This window comes from Oncorhynchus masou, chromosome 3, assembly GCF_036934945.1.
Source record: "Oncorhynchus masou masou isolate Uvic2021 chromosome 3, UVic_Omas_1.1, whole genome shotgun sequence".
Taxonomy (NCBI): domain Eukaryota; kingdom Metazoa; phylum Chordata; class Actinopteri; order Salmoniformes; family Salmonidae; genus Oncorhynchus; species Oncorhynchus masou.
Window position 1 is genome coordinate 36,701,548 of NC_088214.1, and position 17,291 is coordinate 36,718,838.

The 17,291-nt window shown below is 46.7% G+C and overlaps 1 protein-coding gene across 2 annotated transcripts; it reads right to left on the reverse strand.

The window, feature by feature from the left end:
- Positions 1 to 1,933: 1,933 nt before the first annotated feature.
- On the reverse strand, positions 1,934 to 16,816 carry si:ch211-267e7.3 (ADAMTS-like protein 2). Of its 2 annotated transcripts, XM_064939254.1 has the most exons (18): positions 16,365 to 16,816; positions 13,637 to 13,818; positions 11,448 to 11,523; positions 10,678 to 10,780; positions 9,833 to 9,978; positions 9,407 to 9,530; positions 9,160 to 9,240; positions 8,510 to 8,685; positions 7,916 to 8,381; positions 7,285 to 7,642; positions 6,899 to 7,002; positions 6,441 to 6,567; positions 5,900 to 6,113; positions 4,962 to 5,117; positions 4,396 to 4,566; positions 3,782 to 3,958; positions 3,346 to 3,490; positions 1,934 to 3,262 (listed from the first exon to the last, which is right to left on the reverse strand). In XM_064939254.1, the coding sequence occupies exons 1-18, from the start codon at positions 16,461 to 16,463 to the stop codon at positions 3,141 to 3,143; spliced, it is 3,027 nt and encodes a 1,008-aa protein (XP_064795326.1). In that variant the 5' UTR covers positions 16,464 to 16,816; the 3' UTR covers positions 1,934 to 3,140. The 2 variants fall into 2 exon arrangements, with proteins under 2 accessions (XP_064795326.1, XP_064795317.1); XM_064939245.1 differs by lacking the exons at positions 1,934 to 3,262; positions 3,346 to 3,490; positions 3,782 to 3,958 and having other exon boundaries at positions 4,075 to 4,566; positions 6,899 to 7,005.
- Positions 16,817 to 17,291: the final 475 nt, after the last annotated feature.

The following is a 17,291-nucleotide window of genomic DNA, read 5'->3' on the forward strand; positions in this document are numbered from 1 at the left end:
CTATCGCTATTACATTGAACTGGGTGAATGGAAAATGAATGAGAGTCATCCAATATGCTGTTGTAGAAATAAGGCTATGCTCGTTAAAAATAAATCGTCCTCCCTCATCTTAACCGCCACTGGATGCTACCCTAGAGGGTGCTGTTTTAATCAGTTATTTGGTGACATGAATACATTCATTATAGTTTTATCTAAAAAGGATAACTTTGTTCATTTTTCACTATTTTTTATTTGTATGAAATTCACTGAGTAGGATGGTCCTCACCGTCCTCCTCTGAGGAGCCTCCACTGGTTGACGTTGTTGCGCCCCAATGTGACTAGTCCTCCCATCTCCCAGGCCTGTAAACAGGAAACCCTGGAATTCTAAGCAATTCCCAACAGTCTCCATAGTACCTGTGGGGAAAAGGTGAGGACTAGAGCGGTGAACTGGGCAGTCTCAAACGGCAGTCACGCCCAATCCTAAACACGTGGCCTTTGACCATAGAGAATGGCGAGAGTTCGAGTCAGAGGCTAAGAAAGACAAAGCATGCACATTGAAATCGACCCTTTCAACCAAGATGAACAAGCTATCAACATGATGCACTTATTCTAAGACAAATCTTCCATGACTGGTAACACAATAGTAATTGCTATGTAACTATCAACTGCACACGGCCATACACTAGTTTACTACGTGGTTTAGCTCCGCTTTCTCCGAGGTTGAACTATATTTTCCAAACTGAGGATATGCTGCATATGATAACCCAAGCGTTATGAGGACTAGAGTCACCTTTCTCCTCCGTCCATTGACGGTAAAATAATAACCCAATTTTCCATCCCCTCTGACCAGGCCCCTGGGCTGATCCACTCTGACCTGTGAGATTGGCCCTTGGGCTGTCGGAGGCGCTGCTGTCTAAAACTGTACAGGGGGGAGGGGGACCACAGAGCCATTTGGGGAATGACAGGGCTCCCTCCATGGAGGCAGATGTCAAGATAATGGGTAGAACGTATTTCTCATGTACAAAATACAGTGAAAATTGTTGATTTACCATACATAAAGCAAATAAGGTGTCACCAAACCATTACGAAATGCGAAACAAGACTACTGCAAATGACATACCGCTGACATACGCTAAGACGCAATTCAGAAATAACTGTTCTGTAATTGGCCCTACTTTATCATTATGTCAATCTTCTGCGGAGTTTTGCCTATAGACAAATTCACTCTCAGTAACCTGCCAAGATAATTCCAGACAATTTTAATACAGACTAATTGAACAGAAAAAGAACAGACAGAAACCCCCAGTCATACAGCGGGTGCTGTATCCAAGTGCTATACCGAAACTGTTGAGTGAGTTTCAATGACGATGGTAGTAAAAGAGCGAGGGGAGAGACTTTAGCCATCCGAGTATTACCTCTTACCTCTTTTCAAGTCAAACGATGAAATTCAGGCGGCGGCATAAAAAAAGGAAGTGAAGGGGTTAACTTCACACTGAATGGACAAAAGCAGGCCATTGCTAAACTCTTGCCCCCCACTTGCTAACAACGTCAAAATGGGGTTGAAATGCGCTCAGATTACGCATGACATCATGAAACACTAATCCTGTCTACTTGCCAAAGCGAGTGGTCATTACTTGTTTTATTTTTTTAATGTTTCCCGTCATCTCCAACTCAACGGTCAAGAAAATTAGGACAGGGTTGTCTAAATTGTAAAGCCTTAACATTTCAGTCTGTGCTTAAAAGCCTGAACGATGCAATCATCTGAAGCCATTATTTCATGAACGTCTTTCCAGATACCGTAGTTCTTTTGTGGCCACCAACGTTTATTGTATTACCTCTAACCATTATGCTATCTTACTATGTTCTATAAGTGTTGTGGAAAAGTCCAAGGGAATGTACTATAGTAGCCTGGTAAAGCGATGTAAACTCCAAAAAAAAAAAAAAAACGTGGAACTTCCAAAACAGCTTGGCTTTTATTTTCGATCTTCCTAAAACAGCTGGAGACATACAGTACACATTTAGAACAATTACAGCAGAAGAGGTGGAGAGACCGTGCACTGAGTGGTCGAGCCACGGTTGGACTGTCGGACCGGTTGGTCTCTCCTGACCGTGGAGCTGTGGATCCAGCTCGATATACAGTCACGTAACAGGAGCTGCCTTTGGGGGGTTGTAGTGTTACCGAGCGGTTTGCGCCCGACGCCCAGGGTATTATAGCACCTTTGGTGGGAGTTGGTCTGGCTCCCAGGGTTTTGGGCTTGGGGCAAAGGGGGGTAGAGAGGTGGAGGGGGTGGAAGGTCTTGGGTTAGGGGAGAAGATAGGCATGAGGTTCTGGACGTGGTTAGGGAGGAAGGAGAGATTGTGGGACAATTCTAGCCTGGTCTCATCTGTATGTGCCCCTCTCTGCAACGTTCGTTTCTTATCATTCCAAACGTGTACAGGTAACTGCCAAAATAACGGAAACACTTGAGTAAATGAGGGTTCTTGCAGCTCTGTTGTGGTGTGGGGTGCACTTTCCTGGCATGGTTTATGTCCACTCAACCCCTTAGAGGGCAAGGTAAACACCAACCTATGATGATCACTTTCAACCTATGATGAATAATTTCTACCCAGATGGGAGTGGATGACAATGCCCCCATCCACAGGGCACGAGTGGTCAGTGAATGGTTTGATGAGCATGAAAACGATGTAAAACATACGCCATGGTCATCTCAGTCACCAGATCTCAACCCATTTGAACACTTATAGGAGATTCTTGAGCGCTGCCTGAGACAGCGTTTTCCACCACCATCAACAAAACACCAAATTATGGAATTTCTCATGGAAAAATGGTGTCACATCCCTCTAATAGAGTTCCAGACACTTGTAGAATCTATGCTAAGGTGCATTGAAGCTGTTCTGGCACCTCGTAGTGGCCCAACGCCCTATTAAGACATTTTATGTTGGTGTTTCCATTATTTTGGCAGTTACCCATAGCTTTGGCATGAAAACAAGTCCGAGTTGGCTACAGGCCATATAACTTCTGGAACCAGGCTATAGGACAAGTCTACAATCTAAAGGAAAAGAGTCCAGGGCACAGTGCAAGGTGTCCTGTATGGGGACTGTCTTCACATTCTGTGGGGGGCCATTGTGAGTGCGGGCCCCTGGCCTGTAGCCCCTGGCCCTTACGGGGCCTTGCCCTTACAGGACTGGCAGCAGGCCTTCCTGTAGTACCAGTGTGTACACAGCTTCACCTTCAGCACCAGGGCACAGTTGGCCGTAGCCTTGTCCTGACACACCTCTTCAACTGGGGGGAGAAGAGGGGGGACAATATTACAGTGGCCATTTTGACAGACAGACAGTTAGGCAGACAGACAGCGTTTTTCCTACCTGGGGCCTCTGTGGGACAGGCCTGCACCTCACACGTCTGCCCGGCCTCAGGTTTGAGGGCAGAATCACAGCTGTGGCCTAGCTCCTCCCCCTGGTAGCACTTCACCTCCCGAACGTGCACCCCGCTGCCACATGTCTTACTGCACTGTGATGGGAGGAGAAGAAAGGCAATGGCATTACTCACACACAGGAACAAAAAGTGACAAACGTCCACATTTTGTGTTGTGCTTGAGAAGGGAGAGGATGAGAGAATCTCACAAACCCTGCAGTGATTCTTTACATCTAGTACTAAACTATACTGATAGAATTGTCTAAATAACAGTGGAATGAGCTAGAGGAGACTGCCCTAGACAGAGTGCGATGGAGAGGAGTCATTGATGGTCCTAAAGTAAGTGAGTAACAGTGACAGTGGTTGGATTGCTCTAATGACATGTACCTGAGACCAGGAAGTGGTGAACCACTTGGAGCAGGGCCTCTCAAAGCAGGCGGAGCTCTCCTCGGGTTTGAGGGCGGAGTCACACGTCTGCCCGTGGAACTCCTTGAACACGCCGTCCTCCAGGCCGGAACACACCACCTGCCGCGTTTTCACCCCCCGCCCACAGGTGGTGTTACACTGGTGGTACAGAGGGAGAGAGGAGAGGAAGATTGTCACAGCCACAGCTTCTCTGTCATCTTTACATGTAGTTCCTTTGTGGATCACGCATTTCAGACAGTGGTACATGCAGGTAAGAAAGGAAGACTGTTACGCCCAAAACCAGTCATACGTAGTCCCGCATGCATTTTTTTCATGTCTTTTTTTTTTTATTAAGTTTTGTCCTTGCTTGTAAGGCCTGGACTTGTTTGTTGCGTTATTCCCATGACAATGTTTGTTTAACGCGGCTACGACAATGTTTGTCAAGCGTATTGAATGAGACGGAATGGAAATAGAAGCGGCTGAAGCTGAACTCGCGGTGAACTCTCAAATGAAAGATCTGACTTGCACTGGGAGGCTGTTGTGACCGCCCTGCTAGGCAAGTCTTCCTTCCCCATAAAGCTACAGCACACACTCGCCTGTTCCCACTCCTGTTCTACCCAGTGCGCCGGGCAGTTCTTGTCCCCACAGGGGTACACGGCCAGGGGCTTGAGGTCCAGGTCGCACTGGCCGTCAGAGATCACGTTGCCGTTGCTGTTCTTGCACGCCACGTAGCGCGTCATCCTGCCCTCGCCACAGGCCCCTGAACACTTAGAGAGTACACAGACAGCCAGGGGGGAGTGTAGGGAGTGTGAGGGAGGGACAGTAAGGAAGAGTAAGGAGACGTATGAGAGAGACAATACGTGATGACAGGGAAATAGAGGGAGGGAAACAAAGGGACAAGGAGAGAGAGCGTATTCAAGATCAAGAGGAGCTGTGTTGATTTCCTATCAATGATATATTATCAAAGTACAATATCAAGATTCTTTATCGGCCCATATTGTTGCTGCCAAGGCCCAAGAACATGACGATCTGAGAGTAGTTGATGAACCTGTACAGGTAAAGGAGTTTCTTCCTGACCACATGAATACCCCTGGGGGAAAACCCCTGGGTGTTAGCTGTGCCTAGGCTAAGACCTTTGTGCAGCTGAGGGTGGTTAACTCACAGGGCCCCAGTCCGAAACGGTCCACCTGCGGTCACAGGGCGGTCCCTCGCACTCCTTCTCACTGAGTGGCCGCGAGGATTCGTTACACAGGCGCGTCTCCATGGAGCAGCGCACCTCCCGACTCCTCAAACCACGTCCCCCACAACGAGCGGAACACTGGAAAAGAAGAAACGACCATACCGCCCTCCATCAATGCTCAGAGAACACTCACTATTATGATCCTTCACTCCGGAGTGATTTTTATTTAACTAGGGCAAGTCAGTTAAAAACAAATTCTAACTTACAATGACAGCCTAGGAACAGTGGGTTAACTGCCTTGTTCAGGGGCAGAACGACAGATTTTCACCTCGTCAGCTTGGGGATTTGATCTTGCAACCTTTCGGTTACTGGCCCAATGCGCTAACCGCTAGGCTAACTGCCACCCCTCTAACCACTAGGCTACCTGCCGCCCCTCTAACCACTAGGCTACCTGCCGCCCCTCTAACCACTAGGCTACCTGCCGCCCCTCTAACCACTAGGCTACCTGCCGCCCCTCTAACCACTAGGCTACCTGCCGCCCCTCTAGCCACTAGGCTACCTGCCGCCCCTCTAGCCACTAGGCTACCTGCCGCCCCTCTAACCACTAGGCTACCTGCCGCCCCTCTAACCACTAGGCTACCCTGCCGCCCCTCTAACCACTAGGCTACCCTGCCGCCCCTCTAACCACTAGGCTACCTGCCGCCCCTCTAACCACTAGGCTACCTGCCGCCCTTCTAACCACTAGGCTACCTGCCGCCCCTCAAACCACTACCTGCCGCCCGTGATCCAGCGATGAAGTATGATAGCTAACATTATACAACTTCATATAGTTCCTACTGTTACCCAGAACACATATTTGAAGATCTATTTCTATCTTAAAGATTCCTTGTCAGATACACAATAAAAAAACACACACACACCTCAGACCAGTCAGAGACTTCCCACTGTGGGCCACAGCCTTTGCTCTTGCAGGCCTTGCGTGCCATTGGTTTCTGCAGCTCTGCAGCCACACACAGCTCATCATACACGGAGCTGTCGAAGCCTGGCGCCATCATCTTCCAGCAGCGCACCGTACGGAACTGGTAACCCTCGCCGCACGTCCTCGAACACTCACTCCACCGACTGGTCTCCCACCTAGGGTGAAGACCCAGTCAGCCCAAGTACAAACGGTTAGTATAAGGCTTTAGCTCCGCCGGCTAACGCAATCTTATGGCATGCAGGGCAACCAGGTTCAAACTCCAGTCGGTCACAATTGTACTGGAGAAAAGTTTCTTATTTGTGTGAAGGGAATGGCAGACTGAATGCCAACAGGCACATTGATTCAAGGGAGCTGCAAAACCCAGTCATTATTCTGAAATCATCAGGTCCTAGCCAATGGAAGACAATTCAGAATGCTATTTACTGGTCCACGAGGACCCCAACCTGATGTGGCAATGGAACTGATCATATAGGATATCTAACCTTGGTGGACACTCCTTCCCGGTGCAGAACTCGTGTGTGGGTTCAGGTCTGGTCACAGCGTCACAGTAAGTCTCGTCCACCTCAGAGCCGTCATACCGGACACACAGGGCGTAGGACGTACTGATACCTGGGCAAGGAAACGTAGACTACCATGACCAATATAATACCGAAACTCACACCGCTGTTGAACAGTCAGGGTTAAACAAAACATCCCAGTGAACATGTATCCTTTACGTTAAGTTGGTTAATGAGACTAAAGTATATTTAGTGAGAGGTATGATCAACGTGGAGAGAAGAGACACTAAGTGATTTGCCAGTACCTGTGCGTGTCTATGTTTGTGTAACGTGTGTGAGAATATGTGTATACAAGCGTGTGTACAATGTTGGGGGTGTATGTGTGTGTGTGTGTGTGTGTGTGTCTGTGTACACTGTGTGTGTGGTGTGGCTGGTAGCTGCACCTGTGGTACATGTTGAACTGCAGGGTGCATACGCAGATACCTTCCATCTGTACATGTCAGCAAGGCTGATGTCACGGTCAAGCAATCCCACCTCAAACTCATTGCTGCTGGAACGCATTGGGAGAGAGGGAGGAAGAAGGACAAAACCCGGAGAACGGGAGGAAGAGATCGAGGGAGAGGGAGAAAGGTGATTGAATGTCTGAATTGAACCAAATTGAACCTAGCAATGTATCTACTTAATATAAAGGTAGGTACCATCGCGGGGAAAGCATGTCATGGTTATTCAATATGACAAAGGCAAAGGGCCAACAAATAGCATCAAACTAAAGTGCATATAATGCGGCAGACCCTCCTCATCCCCCCACCCCTCCACTAAGGCAGCTCACCTCTCTGTGTCGGGGGCCTGTACCGGCTCTACCTGGTGGAGGTTGACGAGGTTGGAACTCTCTGTCCCGTTGGGCTCTGGTTCGAAATGTAGTCCATAGGGGGCGTTGTCCTCAGCTGTGGCCTCGTGGAGGTTGAGGCTGCCTGGGTAGATCTCCAGCTGGGCCAGGCTGTTGTCCAGGGAGGAGCTGGTGTTGAGTCCCAGGAGAGGGCAGAGGTTGGAGCCATCCTGGCAGGGTTGTCTGAGGCCTCCTGGCTCAGAGACCAGGTCCAGGAACAGGCTCCTGTGGAGGGGCTTGGATGGTCGGTGGGTGCCGTTGGGACCAGGAGAGTCGCCATCAATCAAGTTTGAGTCTGTCCCTTGTAAAATATTGTAAAATACATAGAAATGATTTCAAATCTCATTAAAAATTCTACAGAACATTCCCATCACAAAAGGGCATCAAAACTGTTTGCTGATATCCCGCAATAATATACTTCGAAGAAACTTCCCAACTAAAAGTGACAGACTACCGGCCAATGTCCTTGTTCGTTACAGATACGACAATGCATGTACATTTGAAAGTCAAAACTCTCTGTAAAATAGTCAAGTGGATACACAGCCCAGATATCAACTTCATACTCAAGACTCACTGTAGTTAGCAGGTGCAGGATGTCCCTGGTCTCCTAGCTTATTCTCCAGGTTGTTGTGGTGGATCTCACTGGCCGGTCTGAACACCAGCATGGCTGGAGGTTGACTGAGGTTGAGAGGAGCCTGTAGTTCCCACACAAGACCTTCATGGTCATGATCCAGGTCATGGTCGACCTCCGGGGGGTTGTCCGGGACCCGAACACCACTGTGGTTTCCCAGCTTCCCATAGTCCTCGCTGGCCTCAATCTCATTATCATTGAAGGAGAGTTCAGTGGCAGTGGCGTTGGCCATTATTTCTTGGGCCACCGGGGGCCATGGTTCTGGGATCGCTGGTTCGACAATGGACAGTGCTCGTATCTGGACCTCCTCTGGAGGCGAGGCTACTGGGGTTGTTGTGCGGGCTTCTGGGGTGCGAGGTACAGTGTACTCATATGTGATGTGGGGCATCTTTCCGTTCAGGTTGTAGTACTTGTATAAAAAGGGTAAGAGGCCTTTCAATCACACTACAACAAAGCCAACATGTCAATTGTGTATTTGAGGAATCACTGGAAAACATGCCCTAGTTACCTACAGACAGTACATACCTAAATACCTACCATGACGTTTAACCCCTGGTCAGTGGGTCCTTGGGCGATGATGTACTCAAATCCATCTGATAAGAGGTTAGCGGGTCTCCTGTACTTGAAGACTGTGCCAGCAACACGGAAGTTACGGGGATTGTCGATAATTGTGTTCCCATTGAAAAAGAAGTGTCCTGCTTCATCGGATAGGGCTGGGGGAAAGCAATATGATCTTATGGACAACAGCTGTAACAACTTTCTCGCTAAATTAATTTTGTTTTAGATTTATTCCACGAACCCAGACTAAAGTTTTGATTGGATAGGGCCTATGGTAATCGCACGGAAATCAACAACAGCTCATATTTCTTAATTCTAGTAACAATGAAGGTTGTTCTGCTCCAAAACACGTTCCGCTTGTTAAGTTTCACAATTTCTAGTTACTGTATCCCAATAAAATTCAATACAACATGATCTGGGGCGGCAGGGTAGCCTAGTGGTTAGAGCGTTGGACTAGTAACCGAAAGGTTGCAAGTTCAAACCCCTGAGCTGAGAAGGTACAAATCTGTCGTTCTGCCCCTGTACAGGCAGTTAACCCACTGTTCCTAGGCCGTCATTGAAAATAATAATTTGTTCTTAACTGACTTGCCTAGTAAAATTTAAAAAATATATATATATCTGAATCTTACCCAGTATATTTTCGGTTTTCCGTCTCTCAATGATCTGGATGTCGGTGGCACCAACAGGAATGTTGGTGATAAACACATAACCTGATTCAAAGGGGGGAAAAACAAGATCACCCACTTTTAGTTGTGCTTTTATTTCCAGGTACACAGTGACATGAAGGTTAGGTCTCTTTGATTTTATAGATGTTTAGAAGGGCACTTAAAAAGGTAGGATATGCTGTATAACCTCTTGGTACTACTTAAGATATACCTAACTGTGTGCTCCCTTTCCGGTGAGATCCAGACACTCTGTAGCAGGAGCTGCCATTCCCGCCACACACACCGCACGTATCTACCGTTTTACTGGAGTAAAGCTTCCCGTCACAACCCACCGTCTGTAGTACAGGGCAGCCAGGGGAGAGAAGAGAAGAAAGTCCTCATGAGTTTGGGATCCTTTTCCTAACTCTGTGACCTGACCAGGAAAAACTAGGTATATTGTTTGGCAGATGCTTTGAACCAAACGAGACTCAAGTGGCTAATCAGGTTAAAAAAAATCTCCTGGCAACAACTCATTACAGACCTCGGTCCAAAGGGCACTGATTGACATTGCTTGGCAGATGCTTTGAACCAAAAGAGACTCAAGCGGTTGATCAAGGAAAAAAAGTGTATGGTCCTAATAGCGATCCCTGTGGCGCACCTGACACTGGCCCTCGATGCAGACGCCCTGGTAGATGCCGTCCCGGCAGTAGGTTCCGTCGTGGGCCGGGACCAGCAGCTGCCTCTCCCCTGTGGTGCTGGTGCACTGTAGGTCACACGGCTTGTTGGAGATACTGATGTAGTCATCTGGGACAGGAAGTGACCGAGAACAACTTAAAGAAATGTTCTGAAATGTTTTGACGCTAGCTACAAAAGCCAGTCTCCGAGGTTATCGTCTAGAACGGAGATTTGATTAGAAAGGGAATGAGAAATTCACTCAAATGTGATTAGATATGAATGAGAATGTTTTTAATTTGTCATGTCTATATGTCATTTACCTAGAAACCGAGACATAATAGTCTGAGTTTAAAGATGACATAAGCCTTGGACTGGGGCCTTAAAGCATGATGCAAGACGTTCTATGGAAAGGTACTCGTTCCCTGATTCTGGCAGGCAACAGCCAAGCGAGGCAGACAAAAGAATGAAAGACAAAGCGACAAATGAAGGAGTAATCATGAGAGAGACAAAAAAAATGAACATCAAATGAATGCAACTAGGCAAGAGCTTGAGAAAGCGAGAGGGGGAGAAATAGAAGGTGCATCCCAGTAACAGCTTCTATCTCCTGAAGCATGCACATGTTCATTACTTCCCGCAAATCTAAAAGCATAGGATTGGTGGAGGCATGGGCTAGTGGGAGTCTTCACCATATTTCTGATACCAGTCATTTCCTTTTCGAATCAGTGAAGGTGAACAACCGCACACTTCTATAGGAAGGAGAGATAATTGGGACTGAGCAAAATAGCGTTTTAGAGAACGAAAACCACCTATGACTAATTCATTGCTTACCTGGATAGAGGGGCACCCACTCGTAGTGTCTCCTGCCAAAGGCTTTGGCGTTGAACTGGGAGCACTGCTGCTGCTTGAAGCTAACACTGGTACTGACACAGGGCTGGGGAGAAAGACGAGAACAACAGGATGAGACAAGAGTAAACCAAGTCTCAGAAACAAATGGAAGTAGAGTAGGCAAGGCATGTATTTTGGACCGTGACACTGAAACATCTTCAGTCTAAAGGGTCATATTCCCCATTAACAGGGCAGTCCGCAGTTGAAAACAATTACAACGGGTCACCCTGCCTCTGTTTAGGTAAAAAGCTGAGGGATGGGCCTGGAGAAATGTAAACAATCTTAAATGCATACAGTAGACTGAACTATTGATGCAAGGACTGACCATCCAAGATATCAAAATGACAGTTTTGAGCATATTTGGAGGCTATAGAGTTTGTTTACATGTATAATGTTTCCAAACATTGGAGTAAAACAAGCATATATTTTGGGTCCCGATAGGTTACGACAGTTAAACTTAGCTCATCTGGAAGTTATAAGCTACCTGTATATTCCTCAGGAATCTATTAGTATAGTCCAAAAAGTATATAGCAACTGCAGATTGCCCCTTTCCAAAGGGTGCTGAATCAATGTAAACGTAATCCATTAGAAATTGGTCCGGGCAATGGTGCATAAGCTAATAGATGCCTAGCAAAAACTGTTGTTGAGACTCAGTTGATACTCCCAAAATGACAGGAGAAAATTCAATTCATGGTGTTGGTGTAAAAGCATACCTGAAATGGACATAGCTGATACTGCTTCGGAGATCCGACACAGAAGGAGCTGTTGATGTTCTGTGTGGCAGTGAGTCTGGAGAGAAAGGGTTTTAATCATACTTATCTGGCATGAGCAGACACAATGTGATATTACAATAAAGATACCTTAGTTTGAACCTTGTTATTAAGGGTCTTACAGTGTACTCCTTAAGATGTGTAAAGTGGAAGTGGCCTCAAAGGTTCACGATAAGCTCAGGTTATACATTAGGTACATGGAAGAAAAAGGTGAGTTACTCTAGTATCTCCACTGTGGTAATCTCTTTAAGGAGTCAGCCCTTCATGTTAAGCCTACTTTACTAACATGAGATAGACACATCTAGCTCTCACAGTCTGAGCCCCACCTAGACTCCAGATGTTGAACGTTCCCAGGTTTTTTCAGAGCTTTCCCCAACACTCCTTCCACTCCTCCCCTCCAGATGTGGGTCTCCTCTTCTCTCTCTCTCTCATTCTCTCTCTCTAACACACCCTTTCCATCTCCCCTCTTTCGTTCCCTTGTTCTCTTTCCCTCTCTCCCTGTCTCTCTCTTTGTCTTCATTCACCCCCCCACCCCCCCACCCTCTCTCTCTCTCTTTACTCACATCTCCCTCTTTCTCTCTCTCTACCCACCCCCCTTCACTCTCCCCAAACCCCCACACCACACAGGGGGAGTGTTAATGGGCGCCAGGTGGAACAGCTCAAAGTCAAACCCTGGTGCTTATCTGGGGAGGAATCTCCCCCTAAATGGCCCAGCGCCTGACTAAAAGCCCTTTTATAAATATGGCTGTCACTCCGGCCAGACTGGCCCGTGTCATGTGGAACCGCTGACCGGCGGGATTGATGTTCATTCCACAGGACATTCCTCGGACCGCAAGAGGGTGCCCCGGAGGTTATTTGTCGGGGGGGGGCGTCTCTTTTCACGCTCTCACTCTCTGTCTCTTTCTTTCGTTCCCTCTCTCTTTCTCGACCTCCTATTCTTTCAAAAGAAAACTGGTGGGGTCAAAACCTATACTTACATCTAAGCCATATGGAAATATGACGTTTTGTATGTCTCCCAAGAAACTGTTAATCCACATAACTGTCAAGTTAATGAAAACCCCAATCCGCATTCCATTTAACAAGCCCAGTTCTCAAACAAATTCATCAGCATTATTCCTTGATCACTCCACAAACAAAACACATATACATGTTATATGTTATAGTACATGTTATGTCACACACACACCAACAGCAGGGGCAGTCAAGCAGGATTGAACATAGACACTTCAGACCGGAGGTCATTGAGCCCCCAATTATCAGCCATTTAAATGAACTCTGGAGTCAAACCCGCTGATGAGGACTGACACCCCCCAGTATGAGAAGTGGGTTCAGTTCAGGGTCAAACTGTGTGTGTGTGTCTGTGTGTGTGTGTGTGTGTGTGTGTTTGTGTGTTAGCAGCACTGCAGCCTGTCAGTCCTGGTCAGACCACTGCTGGGAGACATTTCCGGAACACTTGGAAGTAAGTGTGTGTTGTAATGCCTACATTAGGCTGTCATAAGTGTAATGGTGTAAAGAGTGTCATAACAGTTTGTGACAGCAGGAAACAGGAAGCGTTTTATAAGTCTTGATTGGTTGACTCTGTGATGGTTGAACCTCAATTTCCAGGCTTCCTGAATGAGCCTTTGGAGTATGGTAGAATTGAATTGGAGTTAATTTTGGTAGCTGTCATCGTAGCTAGCATGTTGTGGGAAATATTGTCACTCTTACAGAAATCTCATACAGTGTGTTATAACTCAAAAACAAATGTAAGTGTTGGGTCTAATTTTCCTCCAGGAGAGTATTCCACAAACAACATTAATGAGTTGGCACGCTAACTTTTCTAAACTTTTTTTCAACCAATTTGAGTAGCCATAATGATTAGCAGCCTGACTCCTTGGTCCCACTGGCCTAGTTAATTCTAGCATTGGGTTGGCTCTCTACTGCCTAAAGACCATAGCAGGCAGTGGCAGCTTCAGAGAAGTGCTGGTTAGTTAGGTTCCCAAGTTTTGCCTTTATTTTCTGACCAGGAAAAACTGGTTGTAGAGATAATGTACGGCCCCGCACACGCGATTGCTCCGGCCCATACCTTTTTGTTAGGCAACGTTTCAACCCAAGAGTGGATCTTCGTCAGGTCAGTGATGGTGTATCTTTACCTCTGCTGCAGACAGTGTCGTTCCTGAGAGCGCACCCCTCCTCCACAGGTCCTGGAGCAGGTGGACCAGCTGCTCCACTCTCCCCACCACTGGGCCACCTCGTCGGGCTGCTGTCCCCGGATCTGGTACCTCTGGCTGTGCCGGCTCTGCCGCTGGACCTCCTCCCTCCCGTCACTACTGTCCTGGCAGAGACAGAGTATTTTACATGTGTATTACACTGTATGTACAGTTTGCACGTGTGTGTGCGTGGGAGCTTGCTGCGTGTGTATGTCCGTCTCGATGTGGTTTAGGTTGTCCAGAACCGTTTTGTCTCTTCTTCTCTCTCCCCATAAGGAAGGTATAAGGGACAGTTGTGTTGTTTCCTATATGTGTCGGGAAAAGCCCTGTAGCTCTAACAGTAGGGTTGCTGTGCAGACTGCAGTTGGCAGCAGCAGCTGGCCGGACTGTTCCATTAAACCCCGAGCGGGTACGGAAAACGAAAAGACCGAAAATCACTTTAGGTGGCCTTCGCACAAGATTCCCATTGTAAGTGTTCCGTCTGTGTGTAGGAGTAAGGGCAGCAAGCAACGCAGTAACATGATTGACTTTGCTATGCTTCTCTCTGTTCCTGAAGTGTGTCCTCCCTGCATGAATAAGCACACACTGGGGAGTGTTTCCCTAAACCATTCGGTGAACACATTGCGACCACTTATGGTGCTCTGGTACACTTTCCACCGGACAAACCTGTTAACACGTGTTTGGATACACTGACTGGAGCAGAGTCCAAAAAGGCTGCCGCTACCTCCTGGGGTATGCATTAAAACCTATAGACATTCAGAGTTTATTCCAAGTGGTGAAAGATGCAGGGGTAATACTGTTTACTCCTGTGACTTAAAGGAAAGCAGAAACCTAACCAAAACCTGTAATCCATTTAGGAGGGAGCGGGAGGGGGGAGGAGAGAGAGAGAGAGGGGGGGGGAGAAAGAGAGAGAGAAAGAGTCTAAAATTCAAAACAGAGCTGGTGGTTGGCTATGAATATCTTTTCTTTACAGAGGTAGAGACAGGCCAAGACTTTTAAGAGCATTACTGTGCTTTTGATGAGTTAGAGAGGTGGATGAGAGACTGGAGGGAGGAGGAGGAAGAGAAGGAAGGAGGGAGGGGGAATGGAGACAGAGGGAGGATTGAGGGCTGCTAAAAATGAGTGCTAGATGAAAGGGCCAGTGACTGTCTGTGAGTAACTGAAGCTGACTCCTGTTGTCTAGACTTCAGGTTAATCGTAGCCCTCTAAACCTGACCATTAGAGTGCATTAACAGCACACAGACACTGCCATGGCTGGCCACACTGTTCTAGGGCCTAGGATTTCTTCCCAATGATTAATGTTTCACACTCAATAGCTCTCAAGAGTAGAAACTCTGTTTATAGAACCTATATTCATCTGCACATTTTGAATGATTTGCAGACATTTTTTGTTTGTATTTTTAGTTTGCCTTGTAATTTTAGTTTTATAATTTTGGGAAGACTTGTGTTTGCATATTTTGCTGGTCTATAGTCTATATGACAGTCATATAGATTTCACAACACGCTCATTTTACATCACCACAAATTTGAATACAAGAACTGGTATTGAAAAAAAAAAATTGCTCAAATCACAAACATGAGCAAAATCCGAAAAGACTGATAGTTCTGTAACTCAGCTAGGGGGACTAGATGCTTGTCCAAACAAGAATGTGCAAGCCCCATATGTTTTTCTGAATGCCCTCTGGATATCTAGGAATCTAAATAGACTATTTACTTTTTTTTTACGTTTTAATGCTCCAGGCTCTCAAACAATGGACCTCCCGGGAAGTACAAATTAGTATACTTTTGGAGGCTGCGGCGAACGGCGTCCGGTGTGAGAGAAGGAGGGGGGGAGGGGGGTAATTGTGCATGGGACAGTTGTATTACAATGTTACTGGAGTTAAGCGGGTCAGCTGTTGCCGCGACCGGGCCCCGGTCAGGTGGATGCCATGTGGATGATTCAAGAGCCTGAGTTGTTACGCATACATAAATAATGGACACGAATCCTTGGAAAAGGAAAACCATATCGTTGAAAAATGCTGTTTTCACGTATGTAGACGGTTTGAAGCGTGTCTGTAAAATGTTCCCCGTAACTTTTTTTTCATAAACTGTATTATAATATAGTTCCCTGATGTTGGTTAGTGGTAAACGAGCCGCGGCTACTTTGTTAGCCCATGGGATCCTCTTGTAATATCCCATGTCTCCAGATGACCTCCCTTCAATTTGAACTGAAGTACAATCCAGTACCGTATCCTTCCTCGTCTTCCGTCCCTGCCTCATTAGTTTTAGTCCAGTGGACCACGAAGCTCTCTAATAATGTGCAGCTACTTCAACAGCTTCGGGAAATGCCAGGCAGGAAGAAATAAAGGCTCCAGCTGGGGCTTTGATCTTAAAGCATAAATAGTCTAGAAAAGGAGTTCGGCATGAAACGGATAGCGGAAAAGAAGGCGCAAAACCTAGACTTCACTAATAGCCCACAGTACCGAATGGATTGAAATTGTTGCAGGCAAGCATGGGTTAGAAGGCTATTCCAGAAAACAGCGTAATCTCTTGCCATTTGAATGCTTTCACACAAATACCGGCATACACGAGCAGACATTTGCGTTGAGAACAAGGATGTTTGAAGCGCACGGCTTTATGGATAAGAATGTATTTTTTTAAACAATTTTTGAATGAAAAGTATGCGATTTACCTTAATGTTGCTGGTGGATGCTCTCTCAAAAGTTCCGAATAGGAAGACAGCGCTGTGAATAAGAATAATACCGAATCTTGCGCTCCAAAAACAGTACATGGTTCATTTAGGAACAAGGAGACCTCGCCCCCCCAACCTTAACCACAGCTTGAAAGGGAGGCTCGCACTAAGAGGTCTATTGGGAAGAAAATCCTTGATGCTTTCTTTAATGGCTTTACAACCTGCTGGCCCGAAGGGAAAAGGGGGTTGGTCAAGCCGGCTTTGATTGACGTTGTAGACTTGCAGAACCTTGTACCCTAAATCTGAAACCCACTTCTGGCTCTTTCAATAGTGACTACCTCCACCAGGGGTAGTGGGATAGTTCTCCTGTGTGTGTGTGTGTGTGTGTGTGTGTGTGTGTAAGTGTGTGTGTGTGTGTGTGTGTGTGTGTGTGTGTGTGTGTGTGTGTGTCTGTCTGTCTGTCTGTGTGTGTGTGTGTGTCTGTCTGTGTGTGTCTGTGCGTGAAAGAGCCAGAGAGAGAGAGTTTTGGGACCATAAACAAGAGAGAGTGTTTTGACACCACATCGATTTGCCTATATTTATAGTGTGTGGAGAAACTACTATTGATAGTATGAAAAGGGGAAAGACCTATGGTGTTATGATGTAACAGAATGGGGAGGTAGTAGGGTAGTTGAACTCACATCTCATGTCCCCTTATGCATAAGGGAGTGACCGAAATTTTCACAATTGTTACCCGGAGGAAAATGGGGGAGGGTCATGATTTTTCAGGGAGAGATTTTAGTATTTTAAAATGTAGTCCAGGGGAGGGTCATGTAATTTGTAATTGATTAACAAATCTAACGCAATGGTAAATCTACGCGCTGGCGGTAGGTAGCGCTATAGGTTCAGGGGGGGGGGGGGGGTAACAAATATTTCTGCTATTTTCAC